Source organism: Leiobunum rupestre, chromosome 11 (assembly GCF_980474605.1).
Source record: "Leiobunum rupestre chromosome 11, qqLeiRupe1.1.hap1, whole genome shotgun sequence".
In the NCBI taxonomy this organism is placed as follows: Eukaryota; Metazoa; Arthropoda; class Arachnida; order Opiliones; family Sclerosomatidae; genus Leiobunum; species Leiobunum rupestre.
In genome coordinates, this window is record NC_143394.1 from 43962879 (window position 1) to 43985114 (window position 22236).

The window sequence follows — 22236 nt, forward strand, 5'->3', positions numbered from 1 at the left end:
CCAGGATGGCGTGCCATACAAAAGGATCACCCTATATTTCCCAAAGATCGCCTTATATTTACAAACCATCACCCTATATTTCCAAAAGATCACCCTATATTTCCAAACCATCACCCTATATTTTCAAAAGATCACCTTATATTTTCAAAAGATCACCTTATATTTCGAAACCATCACCCTATATTTCAACTTAATTTTGACCAGGATGGCGTGCCATAGAGGTCCCTCCTCATAGAAATCTTATACTCCTATAAGATTTCTATGTCCCTCCTATTATAACTTGTCACGGCTGTGAAGTCAAACGAATAATTTGCAACTTACTCTTTAAATCATCGCTACATTTACATTAGCGTCAACGGGAATTGTAGTTTATTTTTAACGAGAGGTGGATTCACGTGGAATTTTGGGAATTTTGAAGGGTTGTTTTGAACCATTTTTAGGAACATATTACAAATAATTATATTACAATTTGTTCTACTGGGACTAAACTTAAAAATAAGAAATTTAAAATCTGCACCTCAACCTTTATTCTAAATAAACGCCATCTACTGGCTTAATTTGTGTTTTCTGTGGGGGGCCACAGAAAAAAAAGAATGTACAGATAATTGAATTGGGAATAGTACTGTAGAATTACAGTTTCAATCTGCCTTCCGCGAAACAAAATTTTAAAAAATTGAGAACTCTATCATTTGTTGGTGGCGTCATCCGCTGTTAGAGGCGAGAACTATATCCTATGAAAATGACTTTTTACAATATTCCACCTTGAAAGTGATAGATGACGCCACCGTATAATGATAGAGTTGACAGCTGAGTGCGCCGACTCGAATTTTCACAATTTGTTTCGCGAAACCATGACTCCCGAACACGCCTATGTAATTCTAGAGGTACAATATTCCCAATTCAATGGTACAGATTAAATACAAGCGGCCACAGAAAAAAAGAATGTACAGTCTTTATTAAATACAGGCGGCCATGCTTTGACAAACCATTTTGATGTTGCTGTTTCATTATTTTATTAAAAGAGATTTTGGTCTAGAAGTTAGCTTGGATTTATAATATTGTAAATAATGTCTGGTAAGGCAATTTCACCTAGTCACCAAAACTTATACAAAAGGAAATCTCTCTTGCCATGGAAAGAAAGTTATCGAAAGGTGATTTATTATTATGAATTGAGACTCAAATTATTATTAAATACTTTACGTTATTAGAGGTGTTTGGAAAGATTAAAAAACAACAGGCACAATTTCGTTGAGAAATTAAGAGACATCCCTAATAGTATTTTACAAAGCGACAATTATGACTCTGTTGTTATGGAGGTAATGGCTGAAGAATGGGATGAGATGTTGGAAGAGAAGAAGTCTGATATTGGAAATATTATGGTACAAAATATTGTTGTCAGGTTATCGTTAATTTCTTAATAATGTGGGTATTACCTTACATAACAGTTTGTGGATGAAGAATGGGAAGATGAACGCATCTTGTTAATGCAAGAAATTCAACAGGAATTGTTATATGAAGGTATATTCATACCTCAAATACTGTTATTTGATCAATTTACTAACAATCTATACTTTAGAGCAATTAATACTTAAGGAACATAATGTTAATATTGAAATTGAGGAAGAATATATTAAGAGAGTCGTTTCTGAAGAAGTTATATGCCCAATTTGTCAAAAACTACCTTTAGAACATTCCTTCAGTGTGATCAGTTGTTTATGTGGATTTAGAATAGATTCAGAAGTAAGTGATTTTTATCTGTGAACAGTGCTCGAAATGGACTTATTCACGAACCAGAACGTGTTTCCTTACAAAGCTTCCGATTATTCTGAAAAACAAGAGCTGTGCAATAAAAAATATTTACGAACCAAAATGATATGAGGAAAACTTTTACGTTCCATTTCGAGCACTGTCTGTGAATACAATAAAAATATTAACTAATGTGCTAAAACCACTAATTAAATTTAATTTCAGCAAGGCTGTTTAAGGTTGCAAGATTTTAGAAACAAATTGTTTGAAGGATTCAATTCACACAATAAGAATTGCCACGTTAACCCCTGTTTTTCCACAACAAATCTTGGAGGTGCTACAAATTTATTAATAAGTTGTCCAGTTTGTGATTTCATGCATATAGTATTGTGACTGAAGCATTTCATTTCATATAGAATTTATCTATTTTATAATAAAATTTAGTTTTAAATAAAACTGTGCACTTGAATAAAGCAACATATGGCATTTACATTTAAAATACTTATCGAACAAACCTCCATCGCAATTCCATACATCAATAGCTCAGATAAAGGGCCTTCTGTCACACCCTGCTTAGGAACAACTTAACTGTAACCCTCTTAAAAATTTTAATAATATGAGCCTTGACCAGACAAATTTCAGGCAATGAAACTGCTGTAGATGTATATCATTCAATTATAAGTAAGTTGATGTTTGAAAATGAAAAAACTTTTTAATTACAAGAATTTTAATTAACATAAATACAAAGCTCAACTAAAAATATTCCAAAATTAAGAGTCAGATATGCGCACAAACTAAGTTTAACTTTTTCTACACTAAGATTTCAGCATACAAGAAAGGATTTTCTATTTTTTTAGCACCGTATTGATTCAACCCTTTAGTTTTTGAACAGATATACACTTTTTCAACATTTAAAAGTTAAAATTTTAGTACAAAAATATGCTCGACAGAATATTCACTTGGTAAAAAATGCTTGGTTCTCTCAATGAGTGGAAAATATAAAATTGGGGTTTCATTTCTTTATGTAACATTCTACGATCCATTTTTACACCAAGTGAAAAACCAGATCCAATTCGCATAAACGTCAGGTCTGGAAGCCATTTTTTTATATATAAATCTGGGAAACTGGTTGAAGTGTTAGATTAGGGCAGTTTATATTATTGTGGCTTACGATATGTGCTAACAAGCGTTATAAATATAGCAAGTTCTTTGGTTGTTTTATCAAATACTGGCTTTTTAAAAAGCTTTTATAATAACGCGAATTAAAATTTAAGGCAAAAATATTTTAGTATTTAAAACAAGAATCAATACAGCAATTTTAAAAAGGGGATAAAAGAGAAAAATAACTTTTTATAGGAACAACCAAAATATTTCTATACATATTTTAAGGCATGAATTGGACAGTTTGAAAAGGGAGACCTCAAAATCTCAAATAAATTGTGTCAAAATTAGCACAAAAGCTGGACGTTATTGCTACCTCCACTTTTTCCATTATAAGATGTATAGATTTTGTATGACTAGTTCAGGTTCATACGAATATGGTCTTATTGGGTAAAAACTATTTCGCTTCTCGAAACATTAGAATCACCACTAACTAATCCATTTTGAGGACTTTCTAAGGATTCGGGGGATGCTAAGCCAGAATCAATGGCAGGCATCTCCTTGTGATTCTCTTCTAAAACTCCCTTTTCCGGCTCTACCGGAGCTTGAATTGTTTCAATTCCTTTCGCTTGATCATTAGCCAATTCCTTGTTTTGCACCTCTGCCTCTTTGCGTAATCCTTCCGCATTGCCATTGACCAAATTACCAGCTGGCTTGCTAACAGACTTCGTTGAACTCTTTGTAATGCCAGAAATAGGCTTTCCAGGGACACTTTTTGGTTTGTCACTTCCAGCCGGAGGTCTAGATGGAGTACTGGTTTTAGTGGTAGAAGTCTTAATCAGTGTAGATGTTGTAGTTTTTGGTTTCCCCAATGTTCCACTTTGACGAGTAATTTGTTTATTCACAGTCTCCTTGGATTGTTTTGGTTCCAGGGGCAATTTTGTAGCGGTACTTGTTGTAGTTGAGGTTAAACCAGGCTTTTTTGTGACCTTAGACATAGTAGTAGTTGTAGTGCGAGAAGTGCCAGTTAAAGGTTTAGGTGCTGTAGAAGAAGAGACTGACTTGGATATAGTATTAGAGGCGCTTGTGGTAGTTTTAGTAACAGCTGTTTTGGTTGAGCTTGTTACGCCTGTTGTTCTTGTGACAGTGGTTCTGGATGCTGTGGACTTGCCTGTGGAGGTTGCTGTAGCTGGCCTTGACGTTTTACTTAAAGTGGAGGCCGGTTCAGTCTTACTGGAAGTTGCCGGTTTGATAGTTGTCTTGGAAACTCCACTTGTGCTTGAAACTGACTTTGAAACAGCTGTTGAAGCAGATTTAAGAGTCGAAGTACTTGTCTTAAGTAAAGTAGAGCTGGAAACTTTAGAAGGAGTGCTTGTTGTGGGTGGCACCTTTGGTTTTGGAGCAGTTGGACTGCTAATAGTTTTGGGTTTCTCAATCTTCAACATTTTTGAAGTGGCTGCGAGTTGAGGAGCACTTTTTAGAGTATTTGTCTTTTTTACTACTACAGCTGATTGAGTAATTGGGCTTTTCTTGGCATCAGTGGCAGTTTTACTTATTGTAGGGGCTGTTGACTTCTTGGATTTCTCTTCTGGCTTTAAAGTTTTACTAACAAGGCTTGGTTTAACAATATCTTTTCCGGGAACTTTCTTAATGGTAGAAGTTGCGGCTGAAGAAGATTGTTTTGATGTTGGCTTTGTGGTTTGTTTCTTTTCCACTTTTTCTTCAGTTGCCTTGACATAGCTCCAGCCACCATCTTTTTCAGAATCGGAATCAGCATCTTCTGTGACCCCATCGGCTTCGGGTACACCATCAGGAATTTTACCCAACTGCACTGCAGGTGCACCAAGAGTATCTTGAGAAATGGGAACCTCAGTAACTGGGACAGTACCAAAATTGGGCGACAATATGGACATCATCGGTTCAGAGCTTAGAGTGGGTGAGAAATCAACTTTGACAGTTTCTGGTTGTGAAGAAAATGACAAGTCTTCCTTCTTTGTAATGACTTCAGTGTTTTGCTGCTGTTGAGTGACTTCTAGTGTACTTTGAATGGGGCTAAGAAGATCTTCAAAATTTGATTGTGTATTTTTCAAATCAGGAATAGGAACCTCATTACTTTCAGGGACAAAATCTACAATTGATGATACAGGTTCATTGGGTAAATCATCTGTAACTTGATTCTGAACTTCCCGTTCCACTGCTGATAAATCTTGATCATTAATAGGTTTGACTATTATTTTTGGACCCAAAACAGAGGCTAAAACGGCAATAGAAACCTCATTCTCTTGCAAGGGTGAAACAATATGAACTTCATTTGAAGGTGAAATTGGAATTTCTGGATGAAGTGGTGTTTCTTCTATCAATAAATGGTTTTCATCTGCCAAGGAACTAGACTGTAAAGTATCTTGAAGGTTAAGCTGTTCCACTTGCGTCGCAATAGCATCATTGGTGGCTTCCACTTGCGGGGCAATAGCATCATCGGTGGCTTCCACTTGCGGGGCAATAGCATCATCGGTGGCTTCCACTTGCGGGGCAATAGCATCATCGGTGGCTTCTACTTGCGGGGCAATAGCATCATCGGTGGCTTCTACTTGCGGGGCAATAGCATCATCGGTGGCTTCTACTTGCGGGGCAATAGCATCATCGGTGGCTTCTACTTGCGGGGCAATAGCATCATCGGTGGCTTCTACTTGCGGGGCAATAGCATCATCGGTGGCTTCTACTTGCGGGGCAATAGCATCATCGGTGGCTTCTACTTGCGGGGCAATAGCATCATCGGTGGCTTCTACTTGCGGGGCAATAGCATCATCGGTGGCTTCTACTTGCGGGGCAATAGCATCATCGGTGGCTTCTACTTGCGGGGCAATAGTAAGATCGGTGGCTTCTACTTGCGGGGCAATAGTAAGATCGGTGGCTTCTACTTGCGGGGCAATAGTAAGATCGGTGGCTTCCGCTTGCGGGGCAATAGCATCATTGGTGGATTCTACTTGCGGTGCAATTGCATCATTGGTAGGAGTTAAAGCTTCTAAGTTCACTTCATCCTTGATTAAAAGAGACTCCAATTGTTTCGATAAAACACCCTGACTACTGGGATTAAGGCCAAAACTATCTTGAACATTTTTTGGGCTGGTTGGACTGTCTATAGGAACTACAGGAATTACGGATTCAAGACCAACTTCTTCAGAATTTGAATAATCAGCTTTAACACTGTTTAAGGTAGGAAGTAAAACATCAGGCAATTCAGATAAGTCTGGTTCAGAAACTTCATCCTCAGGTGGATCAACGTTCGATTCTATAAGAGATTCGTGATTTATGTCCGGCATTCCCGAGATTAGCAGTTCCCCAACAACATCAGCTTTTTCATTCAAAGCCTCTGCATCCAAATTTGAATCATCAACCGAAGTTAATGAATCTTCGAAGGTTTTTTGGGCACTGAATGGATTATCCAAAAATGGATTACCAGTAGTTGAAGGTGGGTCTTGAGCCTTACTTCCAGGAACAGACTCTGATATGCCAATCATTTCTTTAATTCCATGAATAGCTCTGATTGTGGATGGAGCTTCTTCGCTTAAGCTTGATACCAGATCCTCCTGACTTTTAACCTCTTTTATTGAATTTAATTCATGGTAGCTAATATCAGTTTCTGAGCCAATGGGTAAGTCGACTTGTTTTAGGGGATCAAAATGGTCGCTGGCATCACCGGTACTTAATGAAACTTCTTCAAGTTGCATTGTACCGCTGAAATCGTATATTTGCGGTTCGCTGGAAGATGGTCCTTGGGACAAACAAAATGAGTCACTCTGAGCATTAATTTTATCCGACGTTTCATTACTTGGCAAATAATCAATTTCACCATGACCCAAGGAATGTTCCACTTGCATCACCCAAGGTTTGGAAGTTGGAATTTGATCCTCGCACTCAGGTACTGCTGTTAAAAGAGAATGGCCAGTCTGGGAACTAACCATAGTGGCATTCTGAGATTCAATAGTTTCCATAACATTGTGATAAAACTGATCTGACACATCTTGAACTGACAAATCTGATCCATCTTTAGAAGAAATGTTTGAGAAAAAATCTGCATCGGTTAGAGAGGATTTCTCAAACATGGCAGACTCTCCACCATTAAATGGATTGAAGCTTTGAGCTTGCTCTGTACTTTCAGGGTTTAAGGAATCTAAGTTTGAAAACTGTTGAGTTGGAGGCAAATCTTCAATTGGCGGAGTTGGTAGCTCACTGATAGAGGTTCTCTCGAGAGTGACACCTGTAAAAGGTCTAAATATTTCTTCGGGTCCATTGGCACCTATAGGATCACCTACGGTAATCCCCGAATTATACACATAAATGCTTTTACCACTTTCTAAACTTTCAGTTGGATTATCCATCCAGTTTTGTTGAAAAGGGTTATTGGAAAAAAGACCATCAGAGGTAAAATCTGAATTATTCATTCTACCATTTGGGGTAAAGGGATCAAATTGTCCAACATTGTCCTTCAAAGAGTGAGTAGGGGGTAAGGGTTTCGTTAAACTAGCTCGCTCTCTGAAGAGCACCACAATCGCCGTAATATTGTCTTGAGAACCTTGATTTTTACTCTGTTGAACAATGGACGATGCGATAGAATCAACATCAGAAGTTAAATCGCTGGCCTTTGAATATACAGAGGCAGACGCATCTTGAGGGGATAAATTATCCCATAGACCATCACATCCAATAACGAGGAAATCTTCGTTTCCCTCAAGCGAGATCTTTTGAATGTCAGGGACATTGGAAACCATTGGTTTATGTTCTATGTCACCTTTTAATTAAAAACCATTAATTTATCAAATTCAAAAATTAATTCAAGTCTAGACAAATTACCAATTGCTCTAGACACAGCCAGTGTTCCATTAACTCTCCAAGTACCAACGTAGGCAACCATACCACCAGCTTCTTCAATTCTTTGTCGTTCCTCCTAAAAAGACATTTACCTATCTTTAATGCAATGAACACCAGTTAAGACTCTTTACCAACGACACCTTACCAATTTATCAGGCTTATGGGGTTCGACCAAAGAAACTGGCAAGCTTTGCCTCACCAAAATAGCAAGAGAATCCCCGAGCCACGCTACATATAATGTATTGTCACGAATGATACAAGTAACAGCGGTACAACCACTTTTAATATTCTGTAAATAAAGAAATAATGGCTTTAAAAGAAATTTAGATAGTAATTGAATAAAAACAAACGTACATCTCTTCTGGACCGTTCTAAAAACGCTTCATCAGTTTGAATGTAAGCTTCTTTGATGGCAGTTTCTAAATTTGTGGAGAAGGCAGAATGACGCACAATATTCCAGTGCAAATGAGAAGCTGCGTAACTCGCAGCATCTACGCCAGCGTGACCATCAAATACTGCATAGTAACTGTGTGGTGGCACGTCCTTAAGATAAGAAAATCATGTCACAATGTTAAATGAGCAATATAGTTGATATATGTATACTTTAAGGCCACACAATTGATTCAAATCATGAATGACAACATGGCGATCCTCCATTTTCCGCCTGCCATTCTTGATAGCATTTACAGACGTCAAATAGAGCGGTTTTTTAATCGAAAGAGTTTTCGCTACAATGTCATCGGGAGTATTTCTAAATTGGTTACAAAGTTCGTTAAGTTTTTCGAGACCACTATTGTAAAGAAGAACAGAGTCCAGCACTGAAATATTAGAAAAACGTTTATTTTAAATTTTAAACGTAACTGAAATCAATGATATACTAACTGAAGTCCGCTTCTGGATCCTGTTCATTCACGTTTATTGGAAAGCTGTTTTTTAAATTAGTTGCGACTTCATTTGCTAGCACCAGCGACAGTTCATTTGGACATTTTCTGTAACGAAATAATAAAATTCACAATCATGTTACAATTCTAATTAAAGTTAAAACTGAATTGATGTCAGCGTAGTTATAATTGATAAAACGTAGAAAAATATTTCAATTGATGCGCATTATTTGGAAAAAAATGAAAACACATTATATTCAATGAAAAAGGGATGATAAGCGCGCTTCACGCCTTAATAGCGTGTGGTCAAGTGACACGTACAACCATTCAAGCTTCACATCCTGTCCTTGGATGGGGGGAAACTGGGCGCCCTAAAAAGCGATTTGGGGACATGTTGATAGCCCTTTTCCCTTCCAAAACATCAGTCATCAGAAAATAGACCTAAATCCCTTTTCACCCAACAGATTATAGTTTCACTTCTGATTATGACAAGTCATACCTATTCCACCACACAAAAAGTATACCATCTCAAAAGTATCTAATCGCGTTTTCCATTTGATTGGTCGAGATTAGCTCCGAATCTGTCTCTACGTCATAGATCTCGCCCCAATCGACTAGAGTAAAACGCAAATGGAACATCCATTAGCATATTCCCGCGCGTTGTTTTTCGTGTCTTGGTCTGTAGTTTTGCCAAAAAATCTTTAAGGAACACGCAGAAATGTTCTCCGATCTCGATCCGCTGATTTGTCGAAATCGGCAGATCGGTTTTGGGCGATCTCATAGCACCAGAGAGCGGGAAATGGAACACGCGAAACTTGATCGGAGAAGATCCGAGAATGCTAATGGAACATAAAATGTTGATCAGAACGATCTAGAGCAGTCAGATCGGAGCAGATCCGAGCACGCGTAAAATGTTGATCAGAACGATCTAGAGCGGTCAAATGGAAAACGCTATTAGAATGTTAAACTATCAAAATAATCGTAAATTAACTTCTTTATTGAATACATAACTACCACGTACAAATGGAAAAGTAACACGCGGGGGCAATAACCTTGCGGGAACAGAATTCTAATAACGTGATATCGCTTATTTTTCTGCGGTCATAATGAAAGAAAATAGGGGTGTTTACAGGAAGAATAAATGATGTGTAACAGGGAGAGAGCGAACAGCTCATCGGCCTGGTTCCTCGCCAGCCCCGGCGCTCTTTATAACACATCAGTGTCCATAATGGCCGATAATCAAAATAATATCTCCCATTTGGGCGCGGTGGCTAGTCTATCGGGCACCGGCACTGACTCACGGAAACCGAACCCAAAAATTACAATTACCAAACTTTACCTACAATTTTATCGATTATATTACGAGATATTGCCGCCAATAATTTGCGCAATATCAACAGACAGTATGAAATAATGAAAGACATTTCGTATCCTAGCGCAATTCCGACGATAATTCTATTTCTATCGTATTAGTCAACTAGAAAGAATAAGCAGGGAGCCAAAAGTCGTCAGTGAAATCGCTCAGCGGGAATAAATATAGGAAATAAAACTAGTTGTAAATAGGCAAGTTTTCTTTTTAGCCGGTTGTAACTAGGAGGAGGGGGTGGGGAAAACACGCTGAGTCACCGGTTGTATTATAAAGGAAATTAAGCCAACGCTCGGTTACAAACGACCGATTTCACAGCCAGATTCCTAATTACCATTAAACCCCCTTAGTGGCCAAACATCCTTCCATTTAATTTCCACGCAAGAAGCCATTGACTCCCACGACATCCGCGACGGAGTATTTTCCCCTTAAGAACGTCTTTACAATAGCGATAATTAAAACTAAAACACTTACAGGGTTCATACAGCTAATGACCAACCGATTTCCCTGATATTTTCAGTTGTTCAGACTAATATTTCCCTGATATTTTTAGGTTTTCACACTAATATTTCCCTAATATTTTTAGGTTTTCACACTAATATTTCCCTGATATTTTTAGGTTTTCACACTAATATTTCCCTGATATTTTTTGGTTTAACCAATAATATTTCTCCAGATGATATTTTATGGTTTTCCCAATAATATTTCTCCAGATGATATTTTTAGGTTTAACCAATAATATTTCTCCATATGATATTTTATGGTTTTCCCACTAATATTTCCCTGATATTTTTTGGTTTTCCCACTAATATTTCCCTGATATTTTTAGGTGCCAGATAACCACAACTAAAACTAAGATTTCCAGAGTTTACGATTGCCATTTAAGCTAAATTGGTTCCATGATATTTTCCTATAAAAGGTGTAATAAATTCAAATATTTGTGCAAAAAGGTAGATACATTTGATATAAGAAAACTTATAGCGTTTTATGTTTCATTTGCGTGCTCGGATCTGCTCCGATCAAGTTTCGTGTGTTCCATTTCCCGCTCCGGGTGCTCCGCGACCCCTCAAAACTCTGCCGATTTTGACAGATCAACGGATCGAGATCGATATCGGAGCAAATTTTTGCGTGTTCCTTTTAGTTTTGTTGGCAAAATGGCAGACCAAAACGCGAAAATTAATATTAATAGCACACGAAAAACAACAAAGTGCAGGAACATGGTAATGGTATGTTCCATTTGCGGTTTTACTCTAGTTGATTGGGGCGAGATCTATGACGTCAGAGACAGATTTGGAGCGAATATCGAGCAATCAAATGGAAAACGCTATTATTGATTTAAATTTATACTCATTAGGGAAACTTTTTATACCCCGATTTTTACAAAGAAAAAAGGTATTTCCCTAAATTTTCTGTCGACAATCGAATTTCCTGATATTTCCAGGTTTTCAAGGGCTGTATGAACCTTGACTTCCAATATGAACCTTAGAACTGACAAACTATACAAAAATGCGGAAAGCCTACCCTCTTTTTTTCTATAACATTTCCACCTTGAAATAATCAAGGTTTCGTTCTAGTATAGATATACGAGTCATTTACTGTTCGTTGATCCATAGAGCCGGGCTTTGAAAACTACACATTTTTGCATACGAAGGTACTTTTTTTGACGGTTAACCATTAGAAAGCAGACTCGATCTTCAAATCAATTTTGGGCTGGGGGAGGGGGTGTGAAAACAAAAAACCAGAGCCGCGTAACAGCTGGTAAAGCCCAACTCAACATGGTTGACAAATCTACCGATAACTTTCGTAGCGAAAAAGTCGAATAATCAGCGAAATTGCGCAATGAGATTAGTAGACGGTCAAACTTAGTTTTTTCTTTATAGAATTCTTTTGTATTTTAAGTGGCTATACGATGACGAGAACCAGACATTCATTCGGTATTAAAAATAATAAAACTTCGGTATTATCAGAAGTAAATAATTGCCCTATATTCGGATATAAAATAGTTTGGGAAAAATAGTCAGTTTCTGAAACTATTAATCGAGATAAACGGTTCGTATATAGAGTAATATCACTTCGTAGCTTTAGCGATGGCTGCCATTTTTTAATGGAAAAAAGCATTGATGACGTTGCGTGACGTCACACTGATACTACTCTATACCATTATACCGTATGCGTTGTAATTTTAACATTTTACATAATCAGATGAAGTAATGCACGCGGTAAATTTTGAGTCTTGATACGGGCAGGGCTCCCACAAAAATCTTTAAAAAAAATAGGGAAATAGGGGATTTTTCAGGCTAGAAATAGGATGAAATAGGACTATTTTAAGAAAAATTGGATCTTTATTTAAACTGAAATTTTTTACAAAAATTTCTTTTCAAATAGGACATTTCTAAAACTGACTTAAAAATTATACATTATAGTTCAACTTTACGGCAGGGAGGCTCATTCCAATTTTACCGAGTATTTCAATTTAGAGCTAATGTAGTAAATTATAGCTATAAACGTTAATCGATACAATTCTGGTTCAATAGGGACTTGGCAATACTACGTCACAGTTTTTTTTTCAATAGTTTTTATCGTGGGGAGAAAAATGTTACCACAATGGCGGCCATGGCCAAAGCTACGGAGTGCCAAGTCTCTATATTATAAGCCGATGGTACTTTTCAGCAACTTTACTAGAAATAGGGTAATTTACGTACCAAATTCCGATTTTAAGGTGATTTAGGGACCTCGAAAAAAAGTAGGGGCTTTTAGGTATTTTAGGGACCTGGTGGGAGCCCTGTACGGGGTTTAATCCGAATGGCATACTTCTCTCGTAACGATATTATTAACTACTGGTATTAGTTATTAAAAAAAACCACCCTACAATCATTTGGTCTCAGTCTAAAGATTACGGGTACATGCAAAGTTGCGAGAAAACCACCGTGACTGGCGTAACAAAATACGGGAGCTACGATTAATTTTTGGCCCGTTTGTCAGTTAAGTGGACAAGGTTACTCGATGGAGCAAATCATAAAAGGTTTTTCTATATTTTCGTTACACGTAGCGTGTGTCGCAGTTTGGTAATCACCAAATAGCGTACGCGTCTTGGGGGTGTATAAGAAATCGATTTTCGGAAAAAACTTTAATAATTCGGCAGCTTTTTTGTTCCCCAGAAGAATCTTTTTGTTTAGCATTCTTCGCCGGAGATTTAACAAACCAGAAAAGGGCCATTCAAAATCCGGCGCCGCGTTAAAAGTTGAACGAACCGAATGGGGCTCCTTTCGCGGGCCGACTCTCCTCGCCGTAAACCCAAGCGCGAGGTCTGCGCTAAGGCAACCCCTTTGTTTCAATCAAGGGGTTGAACGAATATTTTGAATACGACGAGGAGCTCTTGCGGCTCTTCACGCGTTCGCTATCCGCGTCTGTCACGCCACCTTTCGATTTCGCTTACGAGGAGACTACCCGAGGTGATAATCACCGATTTGGTTGAAACTAGGTGGGTATGTAGACCTTATGGTAACATGAAATTTCACCAAGGGAAAAATTGCAATGGGCATTAGTTTTGCCATGGCAACCGAAAATGTTTTTGACAACACAGTATGTATATTTTCTCATTGAAAATAACATGGGAATCTGAGCACTTCCAAGGGTACCATAGTATGTATATTTTCTCATTGAAAATAACATGGGAATCTGAGCACTTCCAAGGGTACCCCCCCCCCTGTGAAAAAATTTCAAAAAATTTCAAAAACAAAAAAAATAGATCAAAATTGACAAATGAAATGAATTTTATGATATTTTGATGAATTTTGGTCCATTTTATCAAAATATGTAAAAATTGATCAATTGTTATTTTCAATGGGACAATATACGTACTGTGTTGTCAAAAACATTTTCGGTTGCCATGGCAAAACTAATGCCCATTGCAACTTTTCCCTTGGTGAAATTTCATGTTACCATAAGGTCTACATACCCACCTAGTTTCAACCAAATCGGTGATTATCACCTCGGGTAGTCTCCTCGTTAGACTAGAAGTACAGGGTGACCACGGAATATTTTAAAATCCTTTAAAGGAATTATAGGGAGCTTAAAGTTCTACCAAGAATGTATTTATTTATATTTAGGAAGAATGATTATGTTGCGACAATCGCCGGGCACGTTGAACGCCTTCCCACCGCGCGAGACGGGGGGGGGGGGGAGACAAAACGTCACCGGCGTTTGATTTCCATCGCGTTAGGTGACGTAAATTTTATGCAGCCAATGAAATACCGGGGCTATTCGTTTTACCATAAGTTAATGATACCTCTAAGTAGACAAATGGCTATGCTGCCTATGGCGGATATGCTTGTCCAAATCGACCTATGTCTTGCCGTACTGCGTATCAAAGTAGCCTTAACATACACTTGGAACTGCCGAAGCTGACGTTTCTTTAATCCCGTTTGGTCCAAGGCTAGCTTGAACTTCCCCAAAAGATATAAATTTCGGTATTCCCTTAGAAAATTCGTATCATTAACTTATGGTTTTATTTTAAGCGGAGGAGCGTACTGAGGGGACCAACGGGTGGATTGAGAGAAAGGCTAAAAACCGTCTCGACATAGACATTCTCCCTAGGTATAAATAAATACATTCTTGGTTCTACGTCACACGACGTCACCCATGCTTTTTCCTATTGAACAAAAATTCTACCCAACATGGCGGCTACAGCCAAAGCTACGCAGTGTTAGTTATCAGTGAAATATAGGAAGAAAAGGAAAAAAATTGGATAAAATTAATTATAGAATGAGAGAAAACGGTTGTCAAAAATTGTTTAAAGAGGGTATACAGTTCAAAATAAAGTTGATAACCGATAGAACAGTATTGAAAATAAGCATTTCTAAAATCTAGGACGTTTAAAAGACTTATAAGGGTAAAATATCAACCATTTTAATTTCTTATTATAGGAGAAAATGGGAAGTTAGGAAGTACATGTGGTCTAGGAATCGGCCAATATCGGCTTAAACGAAGCCGATATTGGCCGATACCGGTATTAGAATAATATTTTCTGGAAAAACCTTTAAAAATAAGAAAATTCTTTATAATATTTTATTTGCTTTGGCCGCGCGACGTACGCCAAACTTCAGAAGCTAGATCATACCTTTTAGACAGAGGGTAATAACTGTAAACCAATAAAAAACAACGATATTCGATTTGTGATAGTAAATATGTATCAAATAACATGAAAAGAAATATATTCGGATATTATCTTGCAAACTTTTTTTAATGAAAATAGCTCCTCCCCTCCTGTCACGCGACTTCCCGCTTCCCAAAACACTTGCTATTTAGTCACACTCAAAATTCAAACGATTCTTTAAAAAGGTACCCGTTTCACTTTTATAAGCAATAAATAAATAGTATATACATCTGGTTAAACGTTCGAGATATTCGATTATTGAACTGGTGAAATATCATTTAATACAGGCGCAAAATCAATTAATTAAAAGCACTATTTCGATGCTTTGTTGAAAAATCCAACCTATTAAACCAATACAATCTTAATTCGATCAATTATCTTTAACAAATGACCCTTTAAACGGTGCATCTTGTTTCGTCCTCGAAGTTGGTACACCCGAATGAAAGGGATTTCGCGATAAGCCCCAGTCTCCCCCGAAGGAATAAATTCGTAAGACAGGAGCGGGTATAATAAGCCCCTTTTACTCTGCACCCTGTAAAGAGATCTTCCCAGCAATGAGCAATCGAAACGCCTGGGATTTTCATTCCGAATGACACGGGGAGGGAGAGTATTATCAGAAGTCTATAATATCCTTCCATAAGTTTGTCACTTTGTGGAATATTTTACCGAGAGCTAGTAACGGAGTGACGTCATCACAAGAAGAAAATCTCCATTAACGGCAACGTGAGACGTGTTAGCAAGCGGACGCAAAACGGCGACGAAGCCCGTAATGCAGTCTGTCTCGCGAATAGCTCTAAGTAAAACCAAAAGTAGCGTAAGACTTTTGGTAAAACTTGTACATGTGAAGAATAGGAAGTGTCACACTTATGTAACTATATTATAAACTTATGGTATTATCAACCGAAAAATCTTTTCAGTAAAACAACCGCTGGCTCTGGGCGGTAAAAAAATTTAATTTGCTCGCAATTTCGAAGATAGTAGAGACAATGAACAAATAAAGGATTTCATCTAGGACATGACTTTACTAACCTTGTCCGAAAGGGTTGGAAATAGGGGGAGGTTAACCGGAATTTAGATCAAACTTCCGGCCTTTTTTCCCTGTTGAATGCAGGGACATCTATCGGTAAGCTATAGGCATGCACCGATATGACTACAGCCGATATTAACAAAGTTATCTATCATAACAGTATTGTGTATATGATAAAATCATTGTAAAAAAAACGGTTCAGTGCACGGTCATACCATTTTATTCTAATGTTTCATTAAAAACGTTGGCGAGAGCATATCCGAATATGTTTCTTTTCATTTCACGTGATACATTTTCTATCACAAATTGAATATCGTTGTTCATTTGTTTACACTCGTAACCCCTTATCTAAAATACTCTAAAAAAGGTATGATCTAGCTTCTGAAATCTGGCGTACGTGGCGCGGCCAATCAAATCAAATATTAGTTTATCGGTAATTTTCTTATTTTTAAAAGTTTTTCCTTAAAATATTTTACTTCGTTTAAGCCGACATATCGGTGCATCTCTAGTAACCTTTATCAGACAAAATTGCAAGCCGATTCACGTGTTTATAATTTATATAGATCGCAACGCGTATCGACTAACAATTTTAACCGATAGACCCCGCCACTAACGGTCGTTTTTCGAATAAGTGATGATATCTTTCATTGGTACACAGTAGGAATGACCGATAGTAGAATAAAAAAAATGTCAAAATTTAATACCCTTTTCAAAACTACCCATTTATTTAGCTTTAAGAAAACTAACGAGATTAAATTGTCCTCAAATTATTTGAATATTCCGTAACTTTAAAAATATATATTTTTCGCTTTTTATACGTTGCACGCCTTCAGGTATAACGTAAATATAGACTGAACAAAATCTCGTTTTTCATAAAGAAAATATTCCGGACAATAGACACGAAGAAGAAGTCTTAAGAGAAATTGAAACAAAAGAAAGCTTTATATTCGAAGACGGTAGCGAACCAATAAAGAAATAGTCTTCTCAAAGAATGCCATTGAAAAGAAACCGCTTTTTGTTGAAGTTGGAAGGAAAATACGTTAATGGAGATGAGGGTACTATTATAAACAAGCCACAAGTTAGAAAATCTTTTTTGGGCCAAATGAGGTAAATAGAAATATAATGGGACACTTTTCAACGTGATTCTTTGTATGTCTACTCCGAATAAAATTGCTAGCTTAGACAAAGATAAAATATCCAAAAAGTTACGCGGGTCATTGGCATTGAAAATATTTAGTAAGGGCGCAAAACAAAATACATTTCCTAAAGAAAAACCACGATTGGAAAAAAGAGAGTAATCTTCGTAGAGCATGACACGTTAAAATAAAATGAAATTTTTTCGTCAAATAAGTTTTTCTATTTTCTAGGGGAGGGTACGCGCGTCTGCCCCTCCAAGCGTGAACCCCAGACGAAAAAAAAAGGCTACATCGTAGGTCGTAAGCCATTATTAACGTATACCACGATTTTCATCAGAGAAAAATGAACTTTTTTACTAAAAGACTAACCTTAAAACGTAAACTTTCTATAAAATTGAATTTGAGCATTGAGATTGAATATTACTAGTTTCCGCCACGAGCTCCGGAAATATTCTAGGATATCATTGGCCTGATTTACTATCAGAAGGGACGGAAGGGGAGGGGCTATTGGTTTTTACCCAGATTGTGTGTGTCCCTTTAAATAATTTAATGACCGACAGAAATATCGAAGTGGTGTAAAATAAATGCTAAATAACGAATTTCACATCAAATCTGGATTAAATATAATTCATTCTTTTTTATTAAGTTTATAGTAAAATCAGGGTTGACACTTTTTTGATTTTTATAAAAATTAAAATCAATTTTTTTATTTTATTGATCTCTTTCTGTATAATTATCGGATATTTTACTTTTATCAGTTAGCTAATATTGAATTAAATTAAATCTTAATTAAATTTGATTAATATTTTAATTTTTTAAGAACCTATTTTTTTCATTAAAATACAGCGCTTAAAAATTACTTTTATTTGAATCAGCCAACCCTGGGTAAATTTCATATAATAATAATAATAAATAAATAAATACAATTGTAATAATTTACAATATAGTTCGTAAATGAACAAGAAATATGTTCGGAAAATGTCGATACAAAATTCCCAGTAAAACTAACTCCTAAAAGCGGCGAATATCGGAGAAAATGCCGGCGCGTAAAAGGCCCGACCGAAGAAGCTGGAATCGAGCCATTCTTTCGGCAACGAGGAGCAATAAAGGGTGCGCGATTGTCTGAGACGCGTGACTGGCCGAAAAGAAAAGGCCGAAACGGAGGGCCCCTCCCCGCAATTGCATGAATGAGCGAGAAGAAAACCAAACTTCATTTTCCGGGCCAAGAATCCAGACGCGATACAAACCAACGGGTGCCCAAAAACCTTCCAGAAAACTACCCAAATCGGTAATGGCGGGGAAAGAAAAGTTGAATCAACAATTATAAATCTTCGCGTAACGATTCCTCGTTTATCGATCTCTATATCTATAAAGTCCGGAGAATAAATCACCTTTCAAACAACGATAATATTTTCTCATCAAATAATTTTTTTTTACCAATGGTAAAGAATTTTCTTAGCCGACAGTCGTATATACTATCTGGCTTAGACAATATAGAGGTTTCAATTTTCAGATCGTGATCTTACAACGATTTATTCCACAATTCGTACGAGGGCAATAAAGGGGGGGGGGGGTAAATGCTGCGAAAGAAATAATAAAGACTCGAGGTCAAATAGCTTTCGAACACGAACAGGGTTGCCACCTTTCCCTGACCTATTAAGGCCAAATTTTTTTTTATATTTCACTTTTATCAGAAGTTAATAAATTTAAATGGACTTATATTTCAGTAAAAAGGTTATTGCAATGTTGAAAAAATTAGCCAAACAATCAAGGAAATATGATAATCGTGGAATTTGTCATAGATAAAGTTGAAATACCTTCAAAAAGTGCCAAGATAAAATTGAATTCCCTGACTTTTTACCAATTCTTAAAATTCCCTGACTTTTTAGGCTCATTTTTAAATTCCCTGACATTTCCCTGGCGTGTGGCAACCCTGACGAATATATCAAGTTCGTTTACACCGAGGGGTCGGACACTTGCCATTATTTTGTACGGGATTTCGGGATTTCGTAGAGATTTTGGCGATTTTATCATTACTTTTTGAAGTTATTTTGGGGTTTCAATGTTAATTTACCATAGAGAGAGTTGAAAAATTTTGCAATTTTAGACAAAGTGTACGGGATTTTGGTAAATGTCCGACCCCTCGGTTTACACTATTTGGATTTCATTCAAAAATAAAATTAGACAGTAAAGTCCGTACGCAAAAAATATTATATCTTATCAATGGCGGGGAAAAACGATTACGATAGAAGCAATATCCTCCTCGCCGACCAAATTTCTAGCGAAAGATAATAGTGTTTTCCTCCAATATAATAAAACTTAGTGCACGCTATAAGAGACTGATTTTTCCCCTTTCCAACAGAATGAATTCTCGAAAAACCTATTAAAATTCCCTTTTCCAAAAGCGTTAACTTTAAAAACCGGGATAGGAAAAATTTCATTTTCTAAATGTTTTCTTAAAAAAATTTCGTTATATTATAGACTAATTAAAATTGGCAGGACTGAATGAACAATCGGTAAAAATAACTAGCAACGTGGGTTGCCTCACTTTCAGGGTTACGTGACTGAACGCTAATTAACGCCACTCCATCAAGTAGCGCGGAAATTAGCACGCCTGGATACCTCTAATACAATATTACTTTCAAAAGTCACGCGAAAATTTTTCTCATTCGGTAAAAGGCGGGGAAATTACGACACTGAGTAAGAAAAATATCGTAATCATATAAACGGTAAATGTTCAAAATAGGTTTGCCTACTTCCTAGCGGTAATTTACACGGACTTTGAACAGGATATATCCCCCCCAAAAATATGACCAAATATATAAATTTACTTCGATTGAGTGGTTTAAAGATCTAAGAAATAATTACCCAACATTTTCAATAACAATGTAACGGCTAACTTTTTCTTGGGCCAAAAAATATAAGTCAAATGCCAAATATTAGGGATGCACCGATATATCGGCCTATTTTTATAATATCGGTATCGGCCAATATCGGCTTAAAGCGAAGCCGATATTGGCCGATACCGATATTAGAAAAATTATTTTCATAAAAACATTTAAAAATAAGAAAACTTTCGATTAACTAACTTCTAATAATATTTTATTGGCCGCGCCACGTACGCCAGACTTCAGAAGCTAGATCATACCTTTTTTAAGACATGGGATTACGAGTGTAAGCCAACAAAAAACAACGATATTCGATTTGTGACAGGAAATATGTATCAAGTAAATTAAAAAGAAACATTCAAACAAAAATTAGAATAAAATGGTATGACAGTGTACAATGATTTTATCATATACACTACTGCGTTGTTAGATAACTTTGTTAATATCGGCCGATATAACCACCGATATATATCGGCTACGAATAGCCAAAGCCGATATATCGGCTGTACCCATATCGGTGAATCCCTACCAAATATTTATTCAGGTTGAATGATATAAGAAAAACGTCCGTCGAGAAATTGGAGCTACGCCTACTTCCGGAGAAGAAACCCGGACGGTACGAGCTACGGTGGAATGAGGAGAAAGTTCGTTATAAAAGATGGTGTGGTGGGACTCGCGAAGGGAGTATGTAAATGCATTATCCAAAAGTGGCGAGATTTCTTTTTTCATATCGGCGACGTTTTATCATCAACTGTAACCCGATTTATCGTAGAATGCTTTTAGAACACGCCGCTCTCCGGCGAAGCATAGAGAAACTATGGGCGAAGTGAGCCGAAGAGACGATGATGCAACGACATTGAGTCGAAGTTACCCGGGAGTTTAAAGGGAGAACAGCGCGGGTCTCCAGGCTTAAATTGGTGGTATCGGGTGATGGACGCGGCGCGTAGGGCTTTCCCGGCCAGCACTTTACAAGAATAGAAGTCTTAACGACGACGGGGGCAGGCTGCGCATTAAGGTAATGAAAGCCGCGCTTCTTCCAAAGTTCGCGTTCTGTCCGGCGCATAGCCTTCGTTAGCAAGTTCAACAATTTATGGCGAAGCCCGCACTTTATAAAAGGCCAGCAAACAAGACGGCCGAAATCAAAAGCGCTTTACCAAAACAGTACATAGAGTTGCTATTTTTAGTTTCGATATATTTTAGAAATTTATATTGATTATTCCAAAATCAATTCAGAGCCCACCCGAATTCTTACAAAAACAATACAGAGCCTACCTCGAATTCTCCCAAAATCAATTCAGAGCCCCCCAATTCTCCCAAAATCAATTCAGAGCCACATAACTACAGACGCATTCACATATTGCCTACAGGGAAATATATAAATATTAAAAATTTATAATTTTTGTTATTTAAATTAACAATTAATTTTAACAGTAGTTAACACTCTCCGCCATAGATGGCACTATAATACAATTTTAAACTATCCAATCAGGGAAGATAATTTTGTATTTTAAATCTCGACAAAACCATTGTGCACTAAAAACTGAAAACTTTCAACCAATCGTTGAAAAATCAAAATTATGACTTCATGTTGCTATCAGAGAGCCATCTACTAACAAATAACGCCATCACCACGTTACCTCGGATGAATTTTACCCCTTTAAAGTTGTCTCTGCTCCTAAAAATTGTAAATCGATCTATAACGGATTTAAAAGTATCGAAGTAATACCTACGTTCGTACAGTTAAGGGGTCAGGTAAAAACATACAATCCGTGGATCAAGTCTTAACGAGCGGGGCGTAGAACAGAAGGGGTTGCGAGACAAGACCATTATTTACAAGTAGGAATAGAAATATCCGAAAATTAATTCCAAGGAGGGAATCTCAGCTCTGAAACGTCAAGATCCTAGCCGAGGATCCCCGCGTTACGGAGTTCCGACCATCGTCTAGGTTGTAAGGTACGCCCGGCCAATTTTAAAATGACCGCTTAGCACGGCAAAAGGTAGAGGTAGCCAAGGAGATGAGTCATACGCTTAACAACGAGGCTTCGGAAACAGGAAGAGATTTAGTGG

General features: G+C 37.2%; 2 protein-coding genes across 6 annotated transcripts in view; one reads left to right on the plus strand and one right to left on the minus strand.

The window, feature by feature from the left end:
• The first annotated feature begins 801 nt into the window (after positions 1–801).
• Positions 802–2202, plus strand: Ripalpha (RPA-interacting protein alpha). Its single transcript, XM_090163489.1, has 5 exons — positions 802–1151; positions 1209–1379; positions 1446–1518; positions 1577–1740; positions 1972–2202. The coding sequence occupies exons 1-5, from the start codon at positions 1068–1070 to the stop codon at positions 2137–2139; spliced, it is 660 nt and encodes a 219-aa protein (XP_090019615.1). The 5' UTR covers positions 802–1067; the 3' UTR covers positions 2140–2202.
• Positions 2203–2460: 258 nt separating this feature from the next.
• LOC149922938 (uncharacterized) overlaps positions 2461–22236 on the minus strand; it is a 28410-nt gene continuing 8634 nt past the window's right edge. Inside the window, exons 2-9 of one of the 5 annotated variants that reach the window (XM_090164025.1) lie at positions 8599–8705; positions 8320–8534; positions 8071–8259; positions 7862–8005; positions 7699–7792; positions 7196–7636; positions 7001–7105; positions 2461–6892 (exon numbers count right to left, since the gene is read on the minus strand). In XM_090164025.1, the coding sequence (XP_090020151.1) occupies positions 3291–6892; positions 7001–7105; positions 7196–7636; positions 7699–7792; positions 7862–8005; positions 8071–8259; positions 8320–8534; positions 8599–8705 (4897 nt within the window). In that variant the 3' untranslated portion in view covers positions 2461–3290. Of the gene's footprint in view, positions 7637–7698; positions 7793–7861; positions 8006–8070; positions 8260–8319; positions 8535–8598; positions 8706–22236 lie in introns of all 5 variants that reach the window. The other 4 variants (XM_090164023.1, XM_090164022.1, XM_090164024.1 and 1 more) reach the window with 4 other exon arrangements.

Coding starts and splice junctions, on each gene's coding strand:
- Ripalpha (XM_090163489.1), top strand. CDS start 1,068: ATGTCTGGTAAGGCAATTTCACCTAGTCACCAAAACTTATACAAAAGG. Junction 1,380..1,445: donor CTGATATTGGAAATATTATG/GTACAAAATATT, acceptor CTTACATAACAG/TTTGTGGATGAAGAATGGGA. Junction 1,519..1,576: donor ACAGGAATTGTTATATGAAG/GTATATTCATAC, acceptor TCTATACTTTAG/AGCAATTAATACTTAAGGAA.